Raw genomic sequence first — 27821 nt, 5'->3', positions numbered from 1 at the left:
TGTGTGCGGTCTGTGGCTGGTTGGCATTGTTGGAATATTCGCTATTGTCGTGTTGGGCAGTTGGATGTGAACAGCGCGTAGCGTAGGGCAGTTGGAGGTTAGACGCCAGCAGTGGTGGATGTGGGGAGAGAGATGGCAGAATTTTGAGAGCGGACGATCTGGACGTGTGTCCGCTAGAAAAAGGAAATTTGTAACAGTGGATGTCATGAACTGATATATATTTTGTGACTTTTGAACATGTTGTGTCTAGACAAGACAGCCTAGACACAATGAGAGGAAGCCGAAAGGCACGCGCTAAGCTAAAGCAGGATGGCGTGAGTTCTGAAACAGGATACGTAATGAATGCTACAAAGAAAAGTACGTAGCCTCTGGAATACTTAACTTTAATCCATCCTCTTGGTACATCTGCAGATTGTGGCGATACAAGTGAGACTCTTTAGATACATGCAATGTTACTAATGGCGCCTTGCTAGGTCGTAGCCATTGACTTAGCTGAAGGCTATTCTAACTATCTGCTCTGCAAATGAGCGAGGCTTCGTCAGTGTGCATCGCTAGCTACGTCGTCCGTACAACTGGGGCGAGTGCTAGTCCGTATCTCGAGACCTGCCTTGTGGTGGCGCTCGGTCTGCGATCCCTGACAGTGGCGACACGCGGGTCCGACATGTACTAGTGGACCGCGGCCGATTTAAAGCTACCACCTAGCAAGTGTGGTGTCTGGCGGTGACACCACAGAACACTACTAAGGCAAATACATTGTTTGTCAAAATCTTTCATGTGCTAACTATACCTATCAGTAGTTAGTGCCTTCAATAGTTAGAATCTTTTATTTAGCTGGCAGTATTGGCGCTCGCTGTATTGCAGTAGTTCGAGTAACGAATATTTTTGTGAGGTAAGTGATTCATGAAAGGTATAGGGTATTGTTAGACAGGGCCATTCTTTTGTAGGGATTATTGAAAGTCAGATTGCGTTGCGCTAAAAAATATATTGTGTGTCAGTTTACTGTTGATCAGAATAAGTAAAGAGAGAAATGTCTGAGTACGTTCAGTTTTGCTCAGGTGTTTGAAAATCAAATAACGTAAGAAGTTTACCAGCACAGTCATTCATAAAGTTTTCTAAGGGGACGTTTCAACCTGCATAAACTGGAGGAAATTAATCAGGCTGTCATGCAGAAATTTTATCTGCAAATGGACATAGCACCAATATATGTGTTCAGACCGGCAGTTTAATAAACACACTTGCAAATATATGTAACACCTGTCCTGTAAACACGCAAAAACTGTCCATACAATACAAGACTTTATAACACCTTGTATCAATATTTTTTAGTATAGGTCTATGTGGTGCCTATGTCAATATGACTTTTGGAGTTATAAATTTGTTGTACGTACTTACGAAAAGTAACTGGTCCTCCTTTCATGTACTTCTCTTAAATCAGGGCTACCTAAATCATCACCGAATCCCTGTCATTGATTCGCGGGACGTAAACTCGGTCAGAAGCTACACAAAGTGTGAAACAAGACTCATTCGACCAAATGACCGTCTTTCATCACCTGGTAATTCAGGTTTTATTGCTACTGGAACCATTTTTCTGTTACGGGCATTTGCATCGATAATGGGTGGTTTTTGAATCCATCTCGAGCTGCAATTGCCTGTTTATGGAGCTCCCTTGGTGTTGCTTTAGTGCTGAAAGAATTCGCGACTGCGACATTCAGTTCTGCAGTGACTTTTACAGCTGAGATTCTCTTATTTCTCATCAGAATACTCTCCAGTGACCTTCTGCCATGATCGCTCAATGCACGATTTCGTCCGCGATGTGATTTAAAGCTGATGATGCTTTTGTGTTTTCCCTGTATGCGGTAAAAATTTTGAATACGATGTCTCTCGAACTACGAAATACTTTGGCTGCTTTGGTTACGAAAGCACCGATCATACGAGTACCAAGAACCTGCCCACGTTCGAATTCACTTACAAGGGGAGGCCACGACGTTTGGAACGCGGATTTACTGCAAACTTTGTGCAATCGTAGTACTCCATGAGGACAACAAAATGTGTATACAGTAGCGCGTACTTCTCAAGCATTACTGAGAAAATCGCAAGATAATTTCGGTCGTCGAATATACATCTGTGCGTGGCCATTTTAACCATGAAGCGGCTGCATCCGAGTAGTGAGGGCACGGTAGCTCAGCGTGTTCGGTCAGCGCCTTGGCTTCCCTTTCTAATAAAAAAACTGAGCGAACGGATGAACGAACAATCTGAATGGGTGTCGTCGGACTCCGCCCTGAACAAATTCAGCGAACAATACAGAACAAAATGTACTTTTTTTTTTTACTGTTAAGCGTTCAAGCCGCTGGATCGTTGGATCGAGTTCCGTTCGTCAGTTTTTATTTTTATTTTCAACACAGTTATTTTCTTTATTATTTATATTACATTTGATATAATGGTGAAATTACGTGTAATCGGATGAACTTTTATTCAAGTCACAATGTTATTTGTCAGTCTACTAATTTTTATTATCACAAATAATGTAATAATCATAACTATCGACTAGTAAACGACCAAATGCATAAAGTCATTCTAAAAATGTATGCTTGTCCGTGATGTGAGAAATCCCTTATACCTGGAAGGAGCCCGAAACGACTTGTTACCTCCAAGTTTTGACTGACACAGACGGCTTTCGAAAGATGTACAATTAATCGTCGCTTTCGACATTACGAGTACAAGTTGCAAGATGGTATTTTTCGTAAAAACATGGAAAACATAAAGTTAAACGGCACCGCATACGCAAGGTCTTTTGACGTTTTCTGTGGAAAAACAAACCTTGTTAACATTTTCAAAAACCTCTCTTTCAGACGACAGTTTGGAAGCAAATCATGCATAACGCAATATTTCCTTAAAAGTGGGCGCTGATAATGGGTTATGCAGTATCGAGTGTATTTTAATAGGGTCTTCAGAGAAGCTATTTGTTGTTCTCTTTCGATTAAATACGAACAGTTTTTCCCATTATATCAATTGTAATATAAATAGTAAAGAAAATGACTGTGTTGAAAATAAAAAAAAAAACTGACGAACGGAACTCGATCCAGCGATCCAGCGGCTTGAACGCCAAACACTTATTTAAAAAAAAAAAATACATTTTGTTCTATATAGTTCGCTGAATTTGTTCAGGGCGGATTCCGATTACACCCGTTCAGTTTGTTCGTTCATCCGTTCGCTCATTTTTTTTATTAGAAAGGGAAGCCAACGCGCTGACCGAACACGCTGAGCTACCGTGCCGTTACCACTCGGCTGCAGCCGCTTCATGGTTAAAATGGCCATGCACAGATATATATTCGACGACCGAACTTATCTTGCGATTTTCTCAGTAACACTTGAGCAGTACGCGCTACTGCTTACACATTTTGTTGTCCTCGTGGAGTACTACGAGTGTACGAAGTTTGCAGTAAATCCGCGTTCCAAACGTCGTGGCCTCCCCTTGTTAGTTCCGACACAATACACCCACAACTACTCAGAACACTGTTCCGAGAACGACTGACACTTGGAATGTATAGCGGAGACTGCACAGGTGCCATTGGTGATCAGATACAACAGCGGACCCTGCAAGCTTGGCTTGCGTACGAATTTATGTTCAAGCACGCAGTTTTTGTGGTGTTTCTATATTTTTGTCCAATCCCTCTTTCTTTCGTGCCCCGCAGCAACGATGTAATATCCCTCCGGTCCATTATTCGAACTCGCATCTATGCAGCTACACTGACCGCCTCAGATTTTGCGGGATGGAGATTAATTGTTAAATATGATTTTTTGGAATACCAGCTCCTCCATCAATGATGGATGTCGAACTGGTTCCGCCTTCGAAAAGAGTCAGCCGGAGTAAAACTGTCCAGTAGCTGCACATCGTTCACGAACTCGCTATAAAAAATTATCTACTTAGAAACTGAAAGATGCAAATTCTGGTGGTACTTTATGGATCAATGACAGAGACCTGGTTGTTAACCTTTTGTATATCATTTACACATAAACGAGATAAATATCGATGTAGAAGATCATATATACAACTGATAATTTGTGCGTTAAAATTCGACAATCGTCTTGCGTAAATTATTAATAAAGAGGAGAAACTCGACAGCTTCATTCTTGTGAAAACAGTAATCGATCCCAGTGCAATAAAATGAGGCAGTTCTTTTTCTAAATGTGTAATTTTTCTATTATTCATCGGTGCCACAAAATCTGCATCGCAGATGCTTGTTCTGACATCTGCTTAAAGTTGACAGTTCCTGCCACAGGCGGTTTCGGGAGGTTGTTTGTATAAACGAAAAAGTTGTGTTATTTATTGGGTAAACGACTGGACAAACACAAAAAGATGTAATACGTCTGCTAGAGTAGGCAAGACGCTGACCTCATTGCTCTGCGATACGTAGACGCCCATCACGTTGTCACCATCTCGTGGTTTCACCATCCTTCATCTGCTTTTCCATATATCTTGACGACAGTTGCACTTGAACAACCGTCCTGCTTCGCCATTTCCGAAGTGCAGATTCCTTGGCGCTGGGCCAAAGCACTCTGCCCTTTGTCAATGTCGCTCATGTTACCTAGTTTCCCCATTTGTGGCCCTTTTCCCTTCTTGAATGTTCCGCCATTCATCTCTGCTCCTCCTATAATTAAAGAGCAACTATTCACGAACGTCCAGTGTGGGTTTTAATTATCGTAGGACAGCGAAAATGTGCAGATATGTTAATGGGTCAATGCGTAATCAGTTTCTGCTAGAAAAAAATTAGTTCAAATTTAGATCGCCAGGAGCAAATCTGGCGCTGTATAGTGTCTCGTCAACATTTCTGCTGTTCATGTTGAATAAACTGTGTAAACGGCTGTCATTAATAAGATCAACATTACGCCTTTCTCACTTGTTTGACATTTTCTGTCCACGTCCTGTTCATAGTCCATTACATATGGAAACATATCTATACTTGTTTCTTGCCAGTGCCGGATTTGCATCTGGTGCCCAAAACTGGAACTAATTTTCTTTTTTCAACGTAAATTGGTTCCGCATCAACGCATTAGAATATCTACCAAGTTCCGCTGCCATGCAATAGTCACAGTCCACACTCGACCTCTGTGACAACTGCTGTTCTGTTATAACCACCGGTACTTCTGTTATCGCGTCATGTGCCCGCACTTCCGCCAGGGTCCGATCTGACGGCTGGGGTGATCATGATATTTGTTGCTCATCAGTGTATGAATCACCGGGTATACTGTCGTGTGTAGGAGTGATTAAGTGCAATGCTTGCGCAGGTACGAGACGAGCAACGGCATTCGGCAGGAGCAATTCGGCACAGAAGGAGATGGCGCGCGCCTGCGGGGCAGCTTCTCGTGGCAGCCGGCGGATGCTGGAGGCGCCACCTACAGCGTCACCTACGAGGCCGACGAGAACGGCTACCGGCCCAGAGTCTCCTTCGGCAGTGGACCCGTAGCGGTGCGCGCCACATCGCTGCCACGACCCAAGGAATCGCCGTTCCCACAACTTTCAAAGCCCATTGGAAGTAATGCTGCGCTCACATTGGTCGGCTGAGCGAGTGCTCGCACCGTTTACCTTCACAATAATACCAATTCAAACACTGAATAGGCTGCTGGAGCCGTCGAGGGAAATTGCACCTACTGTCAAAGCGATAAGCGATAAGATGATGCTCCCAGAGCATTATTTGGACACTTGTAAAAACTTTGTAAAGACAACTTCGTAGCTCTACAGAGCATGTGAATAAATTGGATATACTTTCTTCCTTACTTCGGATATGTTTCTACGTTTTCAACTTCATTAATCCTGTCGCCCTCAGTTCCACACAATATTCTACATCTACATCTACATTCATACTCCGCAAGCCACCCAACGGTGTGTGGCGGAGGGCACTTTACGTGCCACCGTCATTACCTCTCTTTTCTGTTCCAGTCGCGTATGGTTCGCGGGAAGAACGACTACCGGAAAGCCTCCGTGCGCGCTCGAATCTCTCTAAATTTACGTTCGTGATCTCCTGGGGAGGTATAAGAAGGGGGAAGCAATACATTCGATACCTCATCCAGAAACGCACCCTCTCGAAACCTGGCGAGCAAGCTACACCGTGATGCAGAGCGCCTCTCTTGCAGAGTCTGCCACTTGAGTTTGCTAAACATCTCCGTAACGCTATCACGGTTACCAAATAACCCTGTGACGAAACGTGCCGCTCTTCTTTGGATTTTCTCTATCTCCTTCGTCAACCCGATCTGGTACGGATCCCACACTGATATTACGGTTTGTTAAGTTTTATTTTGAAACTTGTATAATTACAACTGAATGAAATAGAAGTACAGGTACCACACACAGTATCAATGATTTCATTCTACAGAGGAAGTATGTATACCTCCATACCTATCACAGAAACAATACAACTTATAGAACAAAATCTCATATCACACAACAACCTCACCACATAAGCAATAACAGGAATAACACGTGTGTTCCGATCGACAACGGAACAAAACTACTTCCAGTCTGAGGATGAGTATTATCGGCTAGTTTATTTGGTGCCCAATATCAGGAACTCTAGACAGTATCTTTATCAGTCATTTAGAAAACCAGATATTTGAGAAAATGATTGAGGATAGATTTAAAATCATATATTGGCACAGATATGTGTGTGACATTATTTGTCTCGTAAGAAAATTGAAAAAAATAGATGAAATCCACTCGGGAATCAACAAAGCACATAAGAACATAACAAACACACTTGAAAAAGAAACAGAAGATCAAATAAATTTATTTGACGTAACGATAACAAACATTATCATAAAACCAGCAGAACAGCCATAGTAATACATTCCACAGCTAACCGTCCTCATAAACAGAAGCTTGAGACACTAAAACACACATTATATCGCAAGTAAAGGATTCCACGGACAGGAGAAACTGGGAAAAACTGAGTGCAGCCACACAGATAGCTAGACCCAATGGACACAATACGTTTGTAAAATCAGAACACAAGTACAAAACAAAGAAAACACATGCAAAATATACAGCATTCAGGAAAACTCAAAGCCCCAAAACCACAAACACACACAACACACTTGCACAATGGCAACAACACACATAAAAGAAGTAGATACTACATTATGACTTACAAGCATAAGTTAACCCATATACTAAAGAAACAGGGTTTCGAAATAGCGTATGGTACTGTGACGAGCCTCTAATCAAACTTCAGTCAACCAGCAATCAAGAGCGACAAATTCCAAGTAATGGGAATATACAACCAGGAATGTCAAATTTGTGACGCATGACATGCAATATTTTTAAAACATGGTACAAAGAACTTGATAGGTGTTCGAAGTATGAAACAAACCATTGGACGTTTTCTTAGTACTTAAAACACCACATCACCATCCTACAAACGTGGAACAAGATACGAGAATAAACAGAATAAAGGACCATGAAAATATAGTATACAAATGCTGGGAAACTACCACATCCAGAAAGCCATTACTGAGAAAAACCATGTGATGAAGGAGCAAACACACACTAACACAGATTCTCTAGTAAACTAAAGCAAATGATAAGATTAAAATCAATCCACTTGTACATGTGGTCATATCAAAACGAATACATATTCTCTCCGCTCTCTCTCTCTCTCTCTCTCCCTCACAAACACACACACACACACATACACAAAAGCAGATCGCAGATATAACAATATAAACATACAAACTGTCAACAGATGTCTTTACGATCGTGTTCTGCACGGGAGATGGCATTCCGATCAACGGACATCACGCCAACAATGACGTCGGGCTCCTATCAAACGGCATAGTGTTGGCAGGGTAGTCCCACGTTCACAATCGCTGCATAATTGTTTCTACTTTACTATCACCTGTTTGTACTGTTTTGTGGCAAAAAAACGCAACCTTGCAATGTGATCATCTGTTCCTTTAATTTTGGATACCAGTGTATGTATATATTCCAGGCCACTGAGAATGCCTTGCAACGAATAAAGGCGAGACTTGTGTGGCACAATATCTGTGTTTCATTCAGTTGTAAATAGCCGGTCCCAGAATAGAAATTATCAACATACCGTAATATATATATGCTTGTTCCACTTTTTGATTCCTATTTAATCTTCAACGTCAAAATTTCAGTATTCTCAAAATGATACTACATGAGAGTGTTGTTTTGCTAATGAAGTAAATACTCAAAGTTTTTTTGGCACCACTATCACAAACATGATCATCATAACAGTTTTCATCATCAACAACAGCTGCAGTAACAACAGTCGTAAATATTGATTTTATATTATAAAGGCGGTTACGTGTACTCAGTCATTATTAACTCTGTAATACTTAAGTTGACCATTAGATAATCTCACTTGACACATTAAATTTATATTGGTTATTAAGGCGTACATAACATTTTAACATTTTAGTTAAATGTAAGGTTTCATAGAGTTTTAAGATAAATAATAATATGATAATATTTAAGATTGCATTAATGAAACAGATCATGAGAATCAACTGGGTTTCACTAGTTGACGTGATAGTTACATTAAATATATAAATGTTGATATCAATTATAATACTTACTTATATCCTGTGGTGCTTTGCAGTTGTAACTGAGATGCTTAATCTGCCGTATTTCCATCACTTACCTCTCTCCACAGATTTCTTGTTTCTTTGACCTCTTTGACCTGTGATACACTATCTGCTATATTTTCCAACCGTTACTTCTCTAGAGGGAATTCTTGTTCCTTTGGTATTTTGATCACAGTTTTTCTTCTCGGTCTTCAGCCAACTGCGCTGCTGTTGAAGTTCTTGAATCCATGACTATTTAGTCACCATGTCATGTCACTGGCGCTTTTTCTACGCTTTTGATGACTTGTTAAAAAGCCCGTCTGTTCATTGTCAGTCTTTTCGACAGCATCGTTCGTTTAATTCCGATTTACAGGAACAACAGAAAGATCCAGTAAGACGCTAGTGTTTCCTCATATTTTACAGCGTGCCACCACTGGCACTATTACTCCGATCATAATTTCTACCACATGTTGTCGGTCCTTTCACGTGCACAGAGTGAAGGTGTAATTATGCATCAGTTATGCCGCCAATTACAGCGGTCGCTCATTAAATGCTAAATGCCGGGCACCTCGTCTCTCAATGTGATCGATCCTTTGTTTCATAATAACAAACTGCTCGCCCACCTGTACTCGGAAAGGCCTCTGCTGTCTCCTGTGGATCCACTTTCGCTTTCAGGGCCACCTGGTCCGCGCTGCCGACCGACTACGTAATAAACACAGTTATTTTGTTTTCCTTAGACTCTCCATACCAAACGCACTCTGACAATCTGAGAAGCATGCATTTCCTTTATAACGTTGAACATTACTATTTTCACTACAGTCACTTAACAGGAGACGTACAGCTTCCCACGCCGCCACTGTGTCTACAGAATCCAAAGCCCTTGACTTCCAATTACACCAACGCCGAAAAGTTGACTGCATTCGCAGAAAATGTCACGTCAACGCAACACATGAACATTACGGCAAATATATATATTACTAATGATTTATTAAAAATATTCAACGAAAAAATATTCAAAGAACATGCAATAAGCTTTTACTGTTTATTTTTAAATTACGACCATATGTCTAAGTTTATTGTACTGAACATTAATGAGAAGATATGTATGTTATTGCACTGTTTGCAAAGGAAAGTGGTGTTTCTACCTTCACAACACTGGTGCTATATTGGTTTTGGTTTTCTAATTTTTGATGAATACTGAATTAGCAGCTGTCGTAGAACTTATTCCAATGCGCTTCCTGTAACGGTACTCTTGTAGTGTGTTAGAAAATGCATTAGTGAATTTCAGATGAATTTAACTGTTTAGAATTGTTATCTAGTCTCGCAAAAAAGATACAGACAGTTGCTGGCCAGTCCGCCAGTTACAAGATTTGGACGTGAGGACTGCCTATCTATACAAGGGATTCAAGACAGTACTTACTTCCCCATCATTACTAATTTCTGTGACTGATTTGTGGGACCCCTGCAACTCACTTGAAATCAGGTAATGCATCCCAGCTGCATTTTTCGTCAGTCAGGCTTAAAAAAGTTAAAGACTAGCAACTAAGGCTGCACAGACGTTGTACACGGAAGGCCAGTACATCACGAAAGTCTTAATTACGATTACTCAGTTTGCAGCAGTATCTGGTAAACTGTCTTGGGGTTGACGACCATTCTGTCTATAGCACACATACAGATATAACTATATTTTCACTAACAATGAGGGCTGCTAAGCAGCACAGTGAACGTCGCCTGGGATATATGCCTTAGCTGCTTTTCGTCCACACAGTTTCTGCCTCTGACGTCATGGAACACCCCAACGGCCATCTACGCTTGAGCAGCTTCGTGTCCGTCTTAGTTTAAGCCTTTCTTTCTGTCTGGAACAAACTAATACATTCCGCTTCAGCTTTTCCTAATCGAAGATTAGTTACATTTAACATGCACAGAACAAAATGATTTTATAACATCATTAAAATTTCGAGTTACGGCGCTCTGGATAGGGGATCGGGGGAATGGGGGGGGGGGGGGGGGGGGGGAGAGGGGGACACGCATCAACCAATCAAGTTTATTCACGTCTTCTAGCCATTATCAGGCGTTTTTATGAACATATTATATGGGCATGAAACCGTCGAAATTTATGGCGACTGGTGACCCTTGACAACACCATATTACCGTAATCCCAAGTATTCCCTTTATACTGTCAGTCTGTTCCACTGTTCTCTCGTGTCTTTACTTTTCATGAAGTCAAACTGTTCGTAATCTAACAGTTCCTTTATTTACTTTTCCATTTTTTGGTATAATACACTCGTCATCAGCTTGAATACATGCGTTGCTAAGCTGACTGCTTTATAATTCTCGCATGCACCTGCTCTTGCAGTCGTCAACGTTCTGTAAATAATGTGTTTGTTTTACTTTACCAGTTTCATTTGTTTCACACACCAACTGCGTCACTTCTTTATCATTTTCCCAAATGACTTTAGAAATTCCGAAGGAATTTCTGCCTTTTTAAATGATCTTCTAAATTTCTTTGAAAAAATATATATCTGGATTGTCTACGTCGCTCTTGTAGAGCCTTCAATGGTACTCTGTCTACCTATATGTCCTCTGTATTTAACAATGAAACTATCTCTTTTCTCCTAATTCTAACGTCCTTACTTTCTATCATTGACGTTGGTTTTTACTTATGTATGCTGAATCAGTTACGCTGAATCAGTCCTTCAAACGCTCATCATCATTTCTGAGTAGTGCTTAATCCCAGTTCCGGGCATACTGCTTCTTTTTGACGATTCTGTTAAATTCAATTGGCTCTGAGCACTATGGGACTTAACATCTGAGGTCATTAGTCCCCTAGACTTAGAACTACTTAAACCTAACTAACCTAAGGACATCACGCACATCCATACCCGAGGCAGGATTCGAACCTGCGACCGCAGTAGCAGCGCGGTTCCGGACTGAAGTGCCTAGAACCACTCGGTCACAAAGGCCGGCTAAACATCAATCTAGTTTTCCTCATTCCTAAATTATGATCTGAATCTATATTTCATCCAGAGCAGATCTTACAATATAATACGTTATTTCGTAATCTCTGTCTCATAATTATGTAACCAGATTGGTGTCTTCCAGTGTCTCCAATGCGTTTCCAAGTATATCGCCTCACCGTATTATTTTTGAACATTCTATTCCCTACTACTAGCTGAATCGTATTGGAGACATCAATCAGATTTTCTTCTCTCTCACTTTTTCTACATATGCCATATTCTCCCATAATTGTATATGTTATTCCTGCTGCAGCATTCAAAACGCTCAAGGTCAACAGATTTTGAAAAGCTTCTCTTCATCTCTTGCATGTGGTTTCTGACGCCGGCATGTTGCCTGAAGTATTGCTTGGAGAGGAATTCTTCTTTATGCACATCACCTTTCTAGTTTTGTTCTCAACCAGAGATGTTTCAGCAATTTTTGTGCTACTTTCAGTGGATTTATTTCTTTATTTTCATTATCACACGAAGCTATTGGTAGTTTATGCTAATAGCCATCGGTTTACTACGCAATTTGCAACTTCTCATGGTTTTTTATGTTGTTGTTGTAGTGGTCTTCAGTCCTGAGACTGGTTTGATGCAGCTCTCCATGCTACTCTATCCTGTGCAAGCTTCTTCATCTCCCAGTAGCTACTGCAACCTACATACTTCTGAATCTGCTTAGCGTATTCATCCCTTGGTCTCCCTCTACGACTTTTACCCTCCACGCTGCCCTCCAGTACCAAATTAGTGATCCCTTGATGCCTCAGAACATGTCCTACCAACCGATCCCTTCTTCTAGTCAAGTTGTGCCACAAACTCCTCCCCAGTTCTATTCAATACCTCCCCATTACTTATGTGATCTACCCATATAATCTTCAGCATTCTTCTGTAGCACCACATTTCAAAAGCTTCTATTCTCTTCTTGTCTAAACTATTTACCGTCCCTGTTTCACTCCCATACATGGCTACACTCCATACAAATATTTTCAGAAACGACTTCCTGACACTTAAACCAATACCCGATGTTAACATTTCTCTTCTTCAGAAACGCTTTCCTAGCCATTGCCAGTCTACATTTTATATCCTCTCTACATCGACCATCGTCAGTTATTTTGCTCCCCAAATAGCGAAACTCCTTTACTACTTTAAGTGTCTCATTTGCTAATCTAATTCCCTCAGCATCACCCGATTTAATTCGACTACATTCTATTATCCTTGTTTTGCTTTTATTGATGTTCATATTATAACCTCCTTTCAAGACACTGTCCATTCCGTTCAAGTGCTATTCCAAGTCCTTTGCTGTCTCTGACAGAATTACAATGTCATCGGCGAACCTCAAAGTTTTTATTTCTTCTCCATGGATTTTAATACCTATTACGACTTTTTGTTTTGTTTCCTGTACTGCTTGCTCAATATACAGATTGAATAACATCGGGGAGAGGCTACAACCCTGTCTCACTCCCTTCCCAAACACTGCTTCCCTTTCACGTCCCTCAACTCTTGTAACTGCCATCTGGTTTCTATACAAATTGTAAATAGGCTTTCGCTCCCTGTATTTTACCCCTGCCACCTTCCGAATTGGAAAGAGAGTATACCAGTCAACATTGTCAAAACCTTTCTCTAATTCTACAAATGCTAGAAACGTAGGTTTGCCTTTCTTCAATCTTTCTTCTAAGATAAGTTGTAGAGTCAGTATTGCTTCACGTGTTCCAACATTTCTACGGAATCCAAACTGATCTTCCCCAAGGTCAGCTTCTACCAGTTTTTCCATTCGTCTGTAAAGAATTCGCGTTAGTATTTGGCAGCTGTGACTTATTAAACTGATAGTTCGGTAATTTTCACATCTGTCAACACCAGCGTTCTTTGGGATTGGAATTACTATATTCTTCTTGAAGTCTGAGGGAATTTCGCCTGTGTCATACGTCTTGCTCACCAGAAGGTAGAGTTTTGTTAGGACTGGCTCTCCCAAGGCTGTCAGTAGTTCTAATGCAATGATGTCTACTCCTGGGGCCATGGTTCGACTTAGGTCTGTCAAACTCGTCACGCTGTATCATATCTCCCATTTCATCTTCATCTACCTCCTCTTTCATTTCCATAATATTGTCCGCAAGTACATCGCCCCTGTATAGACCCTCTATATACTCCTTCCACCTTTCTGCTTTCCCTTCTATTTCCTTAGAACTTGATTTCCTTCTGAGCTCTTGATATTCATGCAAGTGGTTCTCTTTTCTCCAAAGGTCTCTTTACTTTTCCTGTAGACAGTATCTATCTTACCCCTCGTGAGATAAGACTCTACATCCTTACATTTGTCCTCTAGCCATCCCTGCTTAGCCATTTTGCACTTTCTATCGATCTGATTTTTGAGATGTTTGTATTCCTTTTTGCCTGCTTCACTTACTGCTTTTCTGTATTTTCTCATTTCATCTTTTCTGTTAACCAAGGATTTCTACTAGCCCTCGTCTTTTTACCTATTTGATCCTCTGCTGCCTTCACTATTTCATCCCTCAAAGCTACCCATTCTTCTTCTACTGTATTTCTTTCCCCCCATTTCTGTCAATTGTTCCCTTATGCTCTCCCTGAAACTCTGTACAACCTCTGGTTTAGTCAGTTTATTCAGGTCCCATCTCCTTAAATTCCCACCTATTTGCAGTTTCTTCAGTTTTAATCTACAGATCATAACCAATAGATTGTGGTCAGAGTCCACATCTGACCCTGGAAATGTCTTACAATTTAAAATCTGGTTCCTAAATCTCTGTCTTACCATTATATAATCTATCTGAAACATTTTAGTATCTCCAGGGTTCTTCCATGTATACAACCTTCTTTTATGATTCTTGAACTAGGTGTTAGCTATGATTAAGTTATGCTCTGTGCAAAATTCTACCAGGCAGCTTCCTCTCTCATTTCTTAGCCCCAATCCATATTCACCTACTACATTTTCTTCTCTTCCTTTTCCTACTGTCGAATTCCAGTCACCCATGACTATTAAATTTTCGTCTCCCTTCACTACCTGAATAATTTCTTTTATCTCATCATACATTTCATCAATTTCTTCATCATCTGCAGAGCTAGTTGGCATATAAACTTGTACTACTGTAGTAGACGTGGGCTTCGTGTCTATCTTGGCCACAATAATGTGTTCACTATGCTGTTTGTAGTAGCTTACCCGCACTCCTATTTTTTTATTCATTATTAAACCTACTCCTGCATTACCCCTATTTGAGTTTGTATTTATAACCCTGTATTCACCTGACGTAAAGTCTTGTTCCTCCTGCCACCGAACTTCACTAATTCCCACTATATCCAACTTTAACCTATCCATTTCCCTTTTTAAATTTTCTAACCTACCTGCCCGATTAAGGGATCTGACATTCCACGCTCCGATCAGTAGAACGCCAGTTTTCTTTCTCTTGATAACGGCGTCCTCTTGAGTGGTCCCCGCCCGGAGATCCGAATGGGGGACTATTTTACCTCCGGAATATTTTACCCAAGAGGACGCCATCATCATTTAATCATACAGTAAAGTTGCATGCCCTCGGGAAAAATTACTGCTGTAGTTTCCCTTTGCTTTTAGCTGTTCGCAGTACCACTGCAGCAAGGCCGTTTTGGTTAGTGTTACAAGGCCAGATCAGTCAATTATCCAGACTGTTACCCCTGCAACTAGTGAAATGGGTGCTGCCCGTCTTCAGGAACCACACGTTTGTCTGGCCTCTCAACAGATACCGCTATGTTCTGGTTGCACCTACGGTACGGCTATCAGTATCGTTGAGGCACGCAAGCCTCCCCACCAACGGCAAGGTCCATGGTTTATGGGGGGGGTATTGATGTTGTGGTGTTTTTAATTTGTTTGTGTCGATTTAACGCGCTTATTCTTTTGCTTATGTCATTACTCATGCAATCTTTCGCCAAGTCAGAATTCCTCTCCAATGTTCTTAACAAGCACAGAAATAAGAACTGCAACAGTCACAAGATGGCTATGAAGTATTCCTGTTGACATTTGCTGTCGATACAGATAAAATAACGCTATCACTGGAACTCATCACAGTAACTGACTCTCTGTCGCGCCTTCCTAGCCATGACGAAAGCTATCTCATTTCTGCTGTTGCTCTCATAATTCTTTCTCTTTCAACAAGAAATTTTATAAGCAGGACCCAGGGCTACCAATGGGAAATCCTCTTAGTAGCCTAAAACAAAAATATATACCAACCATATAGAGAATAAAATGCTATCACTAAAAGATAGCATCACAATTACAGTTAAATTCTGTAAGAGGTATGTAGAAGACACCCTCATTTGTTAGATGGTACAGATGGAGTAGCAAACCTTTCTAATAAATTCAGTAGCCTAAATAAAAATAACTAGTTTACCCTTGTGCTTAAAAAAAAACAACTCCATACCTTTTGTTTGGATGAAAAAATCAAAACAGAACCTACGTTGTCTTCCAGTATTTACAGAAAACCTACCTGTACACACACCACTATACCAAACTCCTCTACAAATCCCACCTCCTACAAAAAACCTGCATACAGATCAATCCCATACAGAGCCACAAACTGTCACTTCTGCACACAGAACTCGAACAGGAAATAGTACCCATAAAGTGTACCGCAATTCACAATGGATTTGCTTCTTCACTCATTAATACGCTGTCACAACAGGTAAAAACTGAACTGGACAACTTCAAATTACACTCGTAAGTGACAGCACCCCAGCAGTTATATGTATAAAAATTCAATATCTTAGTATAATGTCTGAAAAATTAACAAGGCTGTTCAAAAACACAGATGTAAAAATCAGTTCAGCACCAACAATAACCTAAGTATGTAGCTTATTCACAATAGAAAAACGCCAAATCCAGATCTTCATGCATGTGGCATTTGTAAAGTTTCCTGCAGCTAATGCAATAAATATCATACAGGCCAACGAGGCAGAAATTGTAGAAATCTATTTAAGCAACATATAGACTGCTACAGATTGGGTAATCGTACAAATAATAAACAGCAACACAACTTAAAGACGCAGGTAACTCTTTTAAAATGGATGACTACCTTTAAATTTTACACAAAACCAAAACATTATAAAATGGATATCATGGAAGAAATGGAAATGAAACCACGGTGATAAATATGAGATAACCGAATTCAAAGATTCAAAACTCTTCCTTGGTCTTAATCCGTTCCTAATGCTATCAATTATTATGTCTAAATATGAAACAAACTACCATCAGACTGTCAGTATAGTGAATATCGCTGTAAATTATGATAATAGATACTCATCAGCACACTGCAAGATCACCATGTTGCATTAATGTGTTTAAATGTATGTAGAAAAACTTGTGCAGTAAATTACACCAAAAAACAGTGACAAAATAAATAGTACAGTAGTTAAATCTCATAGAACAGCTCAGCCACTGTACCAAAGATGAGAAACGAAGCTTTAAGGCCTCAAAAAATCGTAATTGAAGAACTGACATACGAAAAAGTGTATCACAATTTTCGCAACGTAATAACTGATGCAGAGCTATCCGCGCTCTACACAGATTGTGATGTCAATCATAATAAACAACAAGACACAGCTTCTCATCAGTAAGCGACATCATTGGCCATCAATTTCTGACCAACCACGGCCCATTCCTTCTCCAAATATCCCAACACGCCGTCCAGCAGAGAACAGCTAACAAAAAGTGTTATGTTAATTTAGTTTAACACAGTTTATTTTTAAGTGACATTTTTGTCCATTCTTGAACGCCTGAAAATTGGCAGAGAAAGCTCGAAACTCGTTGCAATATGTTCAACTAAGCATAAAGTAAATAAAAGTGATTGCTAGCAGAAAATATAAATAATTTCATTTACGTGATAGGGAGAGGTCCCCACCCCCTGGACTGCCCCTTTGGCTGGATCCTTCTGTAGTTCCTACTGTGCAGTGAACGAGTGTCTTTTTCCAGTATTCAAATGTTCGCACCCCTTTCTAGTTAATTTAAACACTTGATCAATACCGTTTCTTCTGACAAGACTGAGCTCACTTGTGGCAGGTTGCCTGTGTACAATATTTTGGCCCCCATTTTTTGAGAAAACTACCCATAAAGTTTAAATACGCCATCGACACAGAATTGATTGGTTCGACGGTAACTGGAAACTGAGCACTTTTCATCAACATATATGGGGTCCGCAAACTTATATTTTCCTACTCTATGATTTCCGTTTACGTGCCGATAAGGTAATTTCTATTCAACGAAAGGGACGTTCGGGTAGTAACTAAGGCGTATGGCCGCGGACGACAGGTCCCGTCTTCGATTCCCAATTGCACTCAAGCATTTCTTTTATTTGTATTTTTTCCGTTTCGAAAATGGTAGGCCTATGTGGGTTAATAAAGTAAGTAAACCAACATAGGATAATTGCTACGTATACAATTAAATTTCTCAAACGACTTGGATTAATAAGGAATTAAAAATTGTGTCCCGGTCGATTTAATATGTCTCACTAGCTTAGTTACATGTCCTTTGTTTCCTGTATGGATGGTACTTGTCACATATACATTCGTAGCAAATAAACTCATGGAAGCAAAAATATTTAACAAGTACCATCTTCGAGCAGCAACATCATTCCTTTCGATGATTTGGAAGAAAACAAGCTTGACATACGTTTAAACGTATTTCTTTCTCGGGAATTACTTTCTATGCGTATCGGCCATAATGTAAGTGCATTGTTTCAAAAATCCATGCTTAAAGCTGATAACGAATTATGCTGTGAGACGCTACTGCATCCAATCGGTTGTACAATACCCGCTGGGTTTCCAGAAGCAGACTGCAATTTTGAAGCCTCGAAAAGAAGTTTTTAACTTTTCCATAAAAATAAATAATAGATGATCGGCACACATGTGCGGTTTGACGGTATTAGTTCTACCATACAACTCGGTTTACCTTTGTCATCTATAAATTTGCTATCACACATGACAGTGTTGTCCATTCCAGGAATCCAATACCAGACAAATCTTGTTATGAGCGACGTATGGTTTTACAACGTTCCCAAGATATGTTTTGTAAGCTGAATTATTCTGTTTCCCGTATGTGGAGCAAGTATAGTAAGCAATTTTTAACGAGTCTGTTGAATGGCTGAGGTCTTCTTTAGGGCGAGGACCAAATTAATCATCGGTTTCTTAGTAGCAGAAAATATTAGACACAGTTTTACACATCCTGTGATGTAATATGGGGCGGTAGATAATGCGTTATTTCACGTACACTGCCAATTCAGACAAGGGGTTCGTCTTCGCAGCACTCTAGTAGAAATTATTTCCATACAACGAGACTTAAAATTTTAATTCCTTACTAAAGCAAGTCGTTTGAGAAAATGATAATTAGTGGAAACCCTCAGGTGCCGAGAGGTGTTGTTGAGATACCTGTATGGGGACAGCTGAAAATGCGTGCCCCGAGTGTGACTCGAACCCGGGATCTCCTGCTTACATGTCATTTATTCTAGAGAAGCTGCACGGTCATCAGTGGTATCTGTTCTTTAGAACAGTTACTGTCTTCATATACCTCTTGAGAAGGTTATATGCTTACTTTTTGCTATTTCTTATTGATTAAGTTACCTTATTAACACTCTTATTCCTACCAGTTTGTGATACCTCAAAAAATAGAAATGAAAGAAAAAAGCTGGGAACTGCAACTAAAAATCAATCAGAGGTTCTTTCCTTCCAACCCAGATACCTTGGTTGCTACGCAAGTGATCCTTTCGGTTAACAGCACTACTAGTATATGAGGAGCTGAAAAATAATTGTTTCCTCGATTTCTTGGAACACATGTGTTAGAACACCCCCATGCATGTTGATTAAAAATGCTCAGCTATCAATAATTTATTGATCCCTTAAATTCCAACCAACAAAAGGGAAAGGAAATAAAGAAGGGAAGTTTAGAGCTTAACGTCCCGTCAATAGCGCGGTCGTTAGAGAAACACGAGATCAGATTACAAAAGAATGAGGAAGGAGATCGACAGTGCCCATTTCAAAGGAGGCATCCCGGTATTTGCCTGCAGAGATTAGACATCGCAGGAAACCTGAGTTTGGATTGAGGAAGGGATATTTTGAACCGTCAATCTCACGAATCAGAGTCCAGTCTGTTAACCACCACGCCACCTCGCTCGATGGGAAATAAAATGAATGAACTGTAAGTATGAAGGCCAATCATTTATCATGCAATTTCTAGTAGGATTTATCCTCGAGGTTCATTTCCGTTTCGAAAATACGCTATCTGCTCGAAAGTATCCGGATACCGGTAAGAAATGCGGAACTGACCACCAGATATAACGAGAGGCGCAACTGCCATTAAGCAAGGAGGCTAGGAGTATTGCGTTGTCAGTAGAGAAGCAGTGACGGCAGAATGGTTTGGTTAAGAGAGCCAAGTGACATCAGAAGTGGGCTAGTCATCGTACGCCACCCGTGTAAGAAATCAGTCACGGACATTTCAACCGCTCTAAACCAGTCCATGACAATTGTTGGTGATATGATTTCGAAGTGGAAACACGAAGGAACAGCTCCAGCCAAACCAATACCGGGCAGACCTCATGTTCTGACGGACAAAGATTGTTCAGTGCTGGCCAGGGTGGCCGAACGGTTCTAGGCGCTACAGTCTGGAACCGCTTGACTGCTACGGTCGCAGGTCCGAATCCTGCCGGGCATGGTTGTGTTTGATGTCCTTAGGTTAGTTAGGTTTAAGTAGTTCTAAATTCAAGGGGACTGATGACCTCAGAAGTTAAATCCCATAGAGCTTAGAGCCATTTGAACCATTTGAACTGTTCAACATCGGGAAAGGTGGTTACAAAAATCGCATGAAATCGGCGGATGGAATCACTCTTGAGTTCCAAAGTGCACCCAGCAGTTCAGATAGCTTAGTGAGTGCGGTTACAGAGCTAAAATAAATGGGACAGAATTGTCGAGCGTTTCCTCATGAGCCACAGTTTCAGCAGTCAGTGTTAACCGAGGCTCGGAATGATGTAAAGATCGACGCCACTGTGGAGTAACTGACAGGAAATGAGTGACGTGGACTGATGAATACGCTAAAACACTTCTAAATGTGATGGAAGCGTTTCGATTTCACGAAATCCTGCAGAATGAAACTTCCTGGTAGATTAAAACTGTGTGCCAGACCGAGACTCGAACTCGGTATCTTTGCCTTTCGCGGGCAAGTGCTCTACCACCTGGGCTACCCAAGCACGACTCACGCCCCGTCCTCATGCGCATGAGAGCTTCTGTGAAATTTGAGCTTCTGTGAAATTTGGAAGGTGGGAGACGAGATACTGGCAGAAGTAAAGCTGTGAGGTAGGGACGTGAGTCGTCCTTGGGTAGCTCAGATGGTAGAGCACTCGCCAGCGAAAGGCAAAGGTCCCGAGTTCGAATCTCGATCCGGCACACAGTTTTAATCTACCAGGAAGTTTCACATAAACGCACACTTCGATGCAGAGTGAAAATCTCATTCTTGAACCTGCATAATGTTACCTCCTACTGTGCGTAATGCCAAGAGTGACGAATGTTGCTACGGGGGGGGGGGGGGGCTGTTGTTTTCCTACCATGCTTAAAAAAATAAGAAAACATTAAATGCGGAATAACATGAACACATACCGTACTACGCACACTACAAGAGCAAAGCAGAGACAGTGATTCTATCAATATGATAAGCAACCTGTCATTAAGCAGCTTCCATTTACGATTGGTCTGTGGACAGTAACACTCCTGAAATTGACTAGCCTGCCCTGAGTCTCGATCTGAGCCCAATGGAACACCTTTGGTACAAGTCAGAATTTCTCATTGCTCCACATCGCGTATTCTATTGTCACTGCTTCTTCTGGGTTCTGCTTTGGAGAATTAACGGGGCTGCCATCCCAGCACAGACAATCAGACACATCGTTGAAATTGCTTAGAGCAGAGATAAAGCCGTCACAAAGCGAAAGCTGGTGACACACCAAATTAATGTGCATTAATAAGAGTTCTGATACCTTTGATCTGCTAGTGTATCTGTTGAAAACGGTTTCCCAATGTAGGATTTCATGGCACCATAAACACACAACAGCTGAACGTTATTGTGGCCTGATATTTTCATGGCTGGCTTCAGTGTGCAGTCTTTTATTGAATAGTGTGTCGCAATTCTTGATTCTTCAGTTCTTTCATTTTGTTGTTCTTTGGTTTCTCCATTTCTGACAGTGCTCACTCATGTTCTTTGGGAGATGAAACATGCTTCGCGCTCTTCGTCTGTTTCATTTCTTGGTTGTTCTTTTTGTTTCGCCGTTTTTCTTCAGAACTGGCAAGATCTCCTCCTCCTTTACGTTTGGGCATTGTCTAAAATATAAATAAAATGAAGTTTAACAAATACACTAAGTACACTTAGCACACATTATTTTCTATTTATATTCAGTCACTGTATCATTCTGACTATTCAGACTTCACTGTTTGTTTTTATTCACTCACTGCACTACCTTTTCGGTTACTCCCTTCGTCACCGATAAGAAACTGGCGCTCAGATGCACGGCGAGTCTTGCTTTATGCTAGTATTCCACTACAAAAGGGTAGCCCCACCAGTGACGAATTCCAGAACATATCGAAAAGCCTTCGAATGATCCACAATGTTCCAGAATATTCCAAAATATTCGAGTGCGTTCTGGATGTTCCATCACGACCTGGTGCGTTCCGGGATGCTCCCGAACATTCTGGAATCTTCCCGAATGTTCCAAACTAATCCTGAACATTCCATAAAATCCCGGATCATTGTGGAACGTTCCGGAACACTCTGGAAAGTTGTAAAATGCTCTTGGATACTCTCGAATGCTCTGGGATGTTCTAGATATTTTTAGAGGGTGAAACTTCCCAGCCCATATGTCTTCAAAAGCACGTCCTTCAGGTGAAAACGGGAACCTTCTTCATAGATGGGCGATAAAGGGCTTCCACACCATGTAACTCTCTTGATCGCACCGAGAATCGTTTCTGGGTTTTAGCGGCACGCACATTGTACACTTATTTTTATAATTTAAATATAGTGATTACATCTGCCCGGCCTGATGCTGCCCGCCACGAATACGTCTCCTTTGTGATGCTGTATAGCACTTGCTGCTCACATCCTCAATTATTTGCTGGACGCATTCCAGACACTGTTTTCCTCTACAGGTTTTTACTTTTTTTAGCTATCTCTAGTACCATGGAACTTATTCCGTGATGCTTTATCAGTTATCCTACCATTCTGTCATATTTCTCCACATATTCCTTTTCTGTCTCATTCTGCGCAGAATCTCCTCATTCCTTACCTTACCAGCCCAACTAATTTTCATTATTCGTCTGTAGCACCACATCTCAAATCCTTCGATTCTCTTCTTTTCCGGTTTTCCCGCACTCCATGTTTCACTATCACACAATTCTGTGCTCCAAACGTTCATCCTCAGAAATTTCTTTCACAAATTAAGGCACATCTTTAATACTAGTCACTTCTCTTAGCTAAGAACGCTATTTTTTCCAGTGCTGGTGTGCTTTTTATGTCCTCCTTGCTCCGTACGTTATGAGTTATTTTGTTGCTTAGCTAGCAAAATTCATTAAGTGCATCTAGCTAGTATTCATCGTCACTGATATTAATTTTCTCTTTGTTCTCATGCCTGCTACTTCTTATTACTTTCGTCTTCCTTCCATTTGCTCTCAATCCATGTTCTGCGCTCATTATACGGTTCATTCCATTCAGCAGATCCTAGGTTGCTGTACTCGAACACTCTCGTTATAGGACATTGACTGACCGTTGTACATGGCTAACTCTTTATCTACGCATGCATCACAATAAATTAAAATTGATCTGGCCATGAATCGTAGTTTATTCAACATCTAAGTGCAGTTAAATTTCTTGAACTGCAAACTTGGTGTAGGACACATAATTGAAAACAGACCACTTTAGACAACTACTTTTCAGCCATAAAATGGTTCAAATGGCGGGGGTTTAACTTCTGAGGTCATCAGTCCCCTAGAACGTAGAACTACTTAAACCTAACTAACCTAAGGGCATCACACACATCCATGCCCGAGGCAGGATTCGAACCTGCGACCGTAGCGATCACGCGGTTCCAAACTGTAGCGCTTACAACCGCACGGCCACTCCGGCCGGCTTTTCAGCCAGATTCGACGCAGCTATCGATCGCATATTTGCACAGGTAAATACGGTTCCGTTTCATTTTGTTGTCTCGAAAGACATAAATTTCCTCACCATACTCATCACAAAGACGTCTGAAGCAATGTAAACACTTTTTCAAGGAGTAAGTTGAAACAGACATCCTGGTTCACGTTCACAGTAATCTAAATGACTGGGCCAGGATGTAGTATGGAAAATACCTCAGCATTTCAGAGAACTGCCTACGACCTACACCTTCCATAAACTGCGAGTTAAACGCTGTACTGCTCCAACGGCAAACACGACTTCTGGGTTTGAAAATTTTTTTCATTAATTGTAGGAGGGACAGGGAACAGCAGTGTGCTCTGTTTTTTTACTGCATACGAGTACGGCTAAGAACAACCTGTGGCAGAGCTCGTCACTATACGTACTGCGGGACTTCCGTTCCCTTGTGAGCACGTTGCCACGGTTCGCGCTGCTGCCCCCGTCGGAGGTTCGAGTCCTCCCTCGGGCATAGGTTTGTGTGTTGTCCTTACCGTTAGTTAGATTAAGTTGGATTAAGTAGTGTGTAAGCCTAGGGACCGATGACCTCAGCAGTTTGGTCGCATAGCTACTTACCACTACCTTGTGAGCAGACTTGAACTCTCTATGCTTTTAGCCAATGAGCAGCTTCTCGACTTCAAAGAGCTTCTGTAGGGAGAGCTTCGGCAGCAGGAGAACTTAGCGCCACACTTGTCGTACTAGCAAGTGACAACCACGTGACGTGTCAGCACCACGCTCGGCATACTAAGAAGTGACGTCAGAATGAGTGTTACTCCACGTGTTCATGCGACAGAGGTCGTATAAATTACTTGCTTTTCGCTGATTTGTTACTATATACTTCAATATGTCGTTTCAGGACAAGGGCCACACTGAAAATTATCACAAAAATATCAACCTCGGATCGATTTCTCATAATTAAATGTGAATATTGATGTATCAGCGGTAAAAGTCTCAAGAGCGAGATAAACTATAGTGAAGTCCGATATTCCAAATTTACGGTGTTGCATACCGACAGTGTTAAAGAGCGTTGACTTTAGTATGTAATGAAGAATGTTCGTGGACTACTACAAGATAATACTTCTTTTTTCGTCTTAGATTTTGTAGCATATTTTGGGACTTTCTCATTGATGTAATAGAAGTATGGTCCGTAATATTTTATGTCATTTACATATGAGAATGGTGTGTCTCAAAATGAATTTCTTTGATTTAGCTTCTTGTGTCTGATTAGAAAACGAAGGGCGAAATTTCTATAGATTAAATGATCAGCACTGACATTTCTGTTGCTGCTTGTCAAAAATATTTAACCGGTTTTTCTTAATACGAGTGATTTCTGAGGGTTTGGCAATAATCTAAGAACACTAGAATGAGATTTTCACTCTGCAGCGGAGTGTGCGCTGATATGAAACTTCCTGGCAGATTAAAACTGTGTGCCCGACAGAGACTCCAACACGGGACCTTTGCCTTTCGCGGGCAAGTGCTCTACCAACTGAGTTACCGAAGCACTACTCACGCCCGGTACTCACAGCTTTACTTCTGCCAGTACCTCGTCTCCTACCTTCCAAACTTTACAGAAGCACTCCTGCAACCTTGCAGAACTAGAACTCCTGAAAGAAAGGATATTGCGGAGACATGGCTTAGCCACAGCCTGGGGGATGTTTCCAGGATGAGATTTTCACTCTGCAGCGGAGTGTGCGCTTATATGAAACTTCCTGGCAGATTAAAACTGTGTGCCCGACCGAGACTCGAACTCGGGACCTTTGCCTTTCGCGGGCAAGTGCTCTACCAACTGAGCTACCGAAGCACGACTCACGCCCTGTACTCACAGCTTTACTTCTGCCAGTACCTCATCTCCTACCTTCCAAACTTTGCAGAAGCTCTCCTGCAACCTTGCAGATCTAGCACTCCTGAAAGAAAGGATATTGCGGAGACATGGCTTAGCAACAGCCTGGGGGATGTTTCCAGAATGAGATTTTCACTCTGCAGCGGAGTGTGCGCTGATATGAAACTTCCTGGCGGATTAAAACTGTGTGCCCGACCGAGAATCGAACTCGGGACCTTTGCCTTTCACGGGAAAGTGAGCTACCAACTGAGCTACCGAAGCACGACTCACGTCCGGTACTCACAGCATTACTTCTGCCAGTACCTCGTCTCCTACCTTCCAAACTTCACAGAAGCTCTCCTGCAACCTTGCAGAACTAGCACTCCTGAAAGAAAGGATATTGCGGAGACATGCCTTAGCCACAGCCTGGGGGATGTATCCAGAATGAAATTTTCACTCTGCAGCGGAGTGTGCGCTGATATGAAACTTCCTGGCAGATTAAAACTGTGTGCCCGACCGAGACTCGAACTTGGCACCTTTGCCTTTCGAGGGCAAGTGCTCTACCAACTGAGCTACCGAAACACGACTCACGCCCGGTACTCACAGCTTTACTTCTGCCAGTACCTCGTCTCCTACCTTCCAATCAGTACAGAAGCTCTTCTGCGTGAGTCCTGCTTCGGTAGCTCAGTTGGTTGAGCACTTGCCCGTGAAAGGCAAAGGTCCTGAGTTCGAGTCTCGGTTGGGCACATAGTTTTAATCTGCCACGAAGTTTCATATCAGCGCACACTCCGCTGCAGAGTGAAAATCTCATTGTGGAAACATCCCCCAGGCTGTGGCTAAGTCATGTCTCCGCAATATCCTTTCTTTCAGGAGTGCTAGTTCTGCAAGGTTGCAGGAGAGCTTCTGTAAAGTTTGGAAGGTAGGTGACGAGGTACTGGCAGAAGTAAAGCTGTGAGTACCGGGCGTGAGTCGTGCTTCGGTAGCTCAGTAGGTAGAGCACTTGCCCAAGAAAGGCAAAGATCCCGAGTTCGAGTCTCGGTCGGGCACACAGTTTTAATCTGCCAGGAAGTTTCATATCAGCGCACACTCCGCTGCAGAGTGAAAATCTCATTCTGGAAACATCCCCCAGGCTGTTGCTAAGCCATGTCTCCGCAATATCCTTTCTTTCAGGAGTGCTAGTTCTGCAAGATTGCAGGAGAGCTTCTGTAAAGTTTGGAAGGTAGGAGACGAGGTAGTGGCAGAAGTAAAGCTGTGAGTACCGGGTGTGCGTCGTGCTTCGGTAGCTCAGTTGGTAGAGCACTTGCCCGCGAAAGGCAAAGGTTCCGAGTTCGAGTCTCGGTCGGGCACACAGTTTTAATCTGCCAGGAAGGTTCATATCAGCGCACACTCTGCTGCAGAGTGAAAATCTCATTCTGGAGACATCCCCCAGGCTGTGGCTAAGCCATGTCTCCGCAATATCCTTTCTTTCAGGAGTGCTAGTTCTGCAAGGTTGCAGGAGAGCTTCTGTAAAGTTTGGAAGGTAGGAGACATGGTACTGGCAGAAGTAAAGCTGTGAGTACCGGGCGTGAGTCGTGCTTCGGTAGCTCAGTTAGTAGAGCACTTGCCCGCGAAAGGCAAAGGTCCCGAGTTCGATTCTCGGTCGGGCACACAGTTTTAATCTGCCAGGAAGTTTCATATCAGCGGACACTCCACTGCAGAGTGAAAATCTCATTCTGGAAACATCGCCCAGGCTGTGGCTAAGCCATGTCTCCGCAATATCCTTTCTTTCAGGAGTGCTAGTTCTGCAAGGTTGCAGGAGAGCTTCTGAAAAGTTTGGAAGGTAGGAGACGAGGTACTGGCAGAAGTAAAGCTGTGAGTACCGCGCGTGAGTCGTGCTTCGGTAGCTCAGTTGGTAGAGCACTTGCCCGCGAAAGGCAAAGGTCCTGAGTTCGAGTCTCGGTCGGGCACACAGTTTTAATCTGCCAGGAAGTTTCATCTAAGAACAATGCTTAAACAGCTGTCAGTCAAACGAGTCGGAAGGAGTTGCATATTCCTTGCCTGTCGCAAGTATTTGACTATTTATTTTCGAGTATGGCGCAAAATACGAGTGTGTGGTAAGGCAAATATAGTGTGTGGTAAGGCAGATATTCGATGCTTGTCACAGATATTTGGTAGTGTATTTTCGAATATGACGCAGTTTCCAAGGATGTCGTTAGTCAAGAACCTAAGAGGGCAGAATAAATTGTACATAGTCACGACAGCGTCGTCTGTCGGT

At 41.8% G+C, this 27821-nt stretch overlaps 1 protein-coding gene across 2 annotated transcripts in view; it reads left to right on the top strand.

Moving 5' to 3' along the window:
• The window catches only part of LOC126418481 (endocuticle structural glycoprotein SgAbd-5-like), a 140456-nt gene that overhangs the window by 19667 nt on the left and 92968 nt on the right, over positions 1-27821 (top strand). Inside the window, exon 3 of one of the 2 annotated variants that reach the window (XM_050085257.1) lies at positions 5287-5775. The exons of the other annotated variant lie outside the window; for it this stretch is intronic. Within the exon in view, the coding sequence (XP_049941214.1) occupies positions 5287-5563 (277 nt within the window). The 3' untranslated portion in view covers positions 5564-5775. Of the gene's footprint in view, positions 1-5286; positions 5776-27821 lie in introns of those variants that run through there. 2 annotated transcript variants of the gene reach the window in all.

Source organism: Schistocerca serialis, chromosome 9 (genome assembly GCF_023864345.2).
Source record: "Schistocerca serialis cubense isolate TAMUIC-IGC-003099 chromosome 9, iqSchSeri2.2, whole genome shotgun sequence".
Lineage (NCBI taxonomy): Eukaryota > Metazoa > Arthropoda > Insecta > Orthoptera > Acrididae > Schistocerca > Schistocerca serialis.
This window is presented reverse-complemented; position numbering and strand designations above follow the sequence as displayed.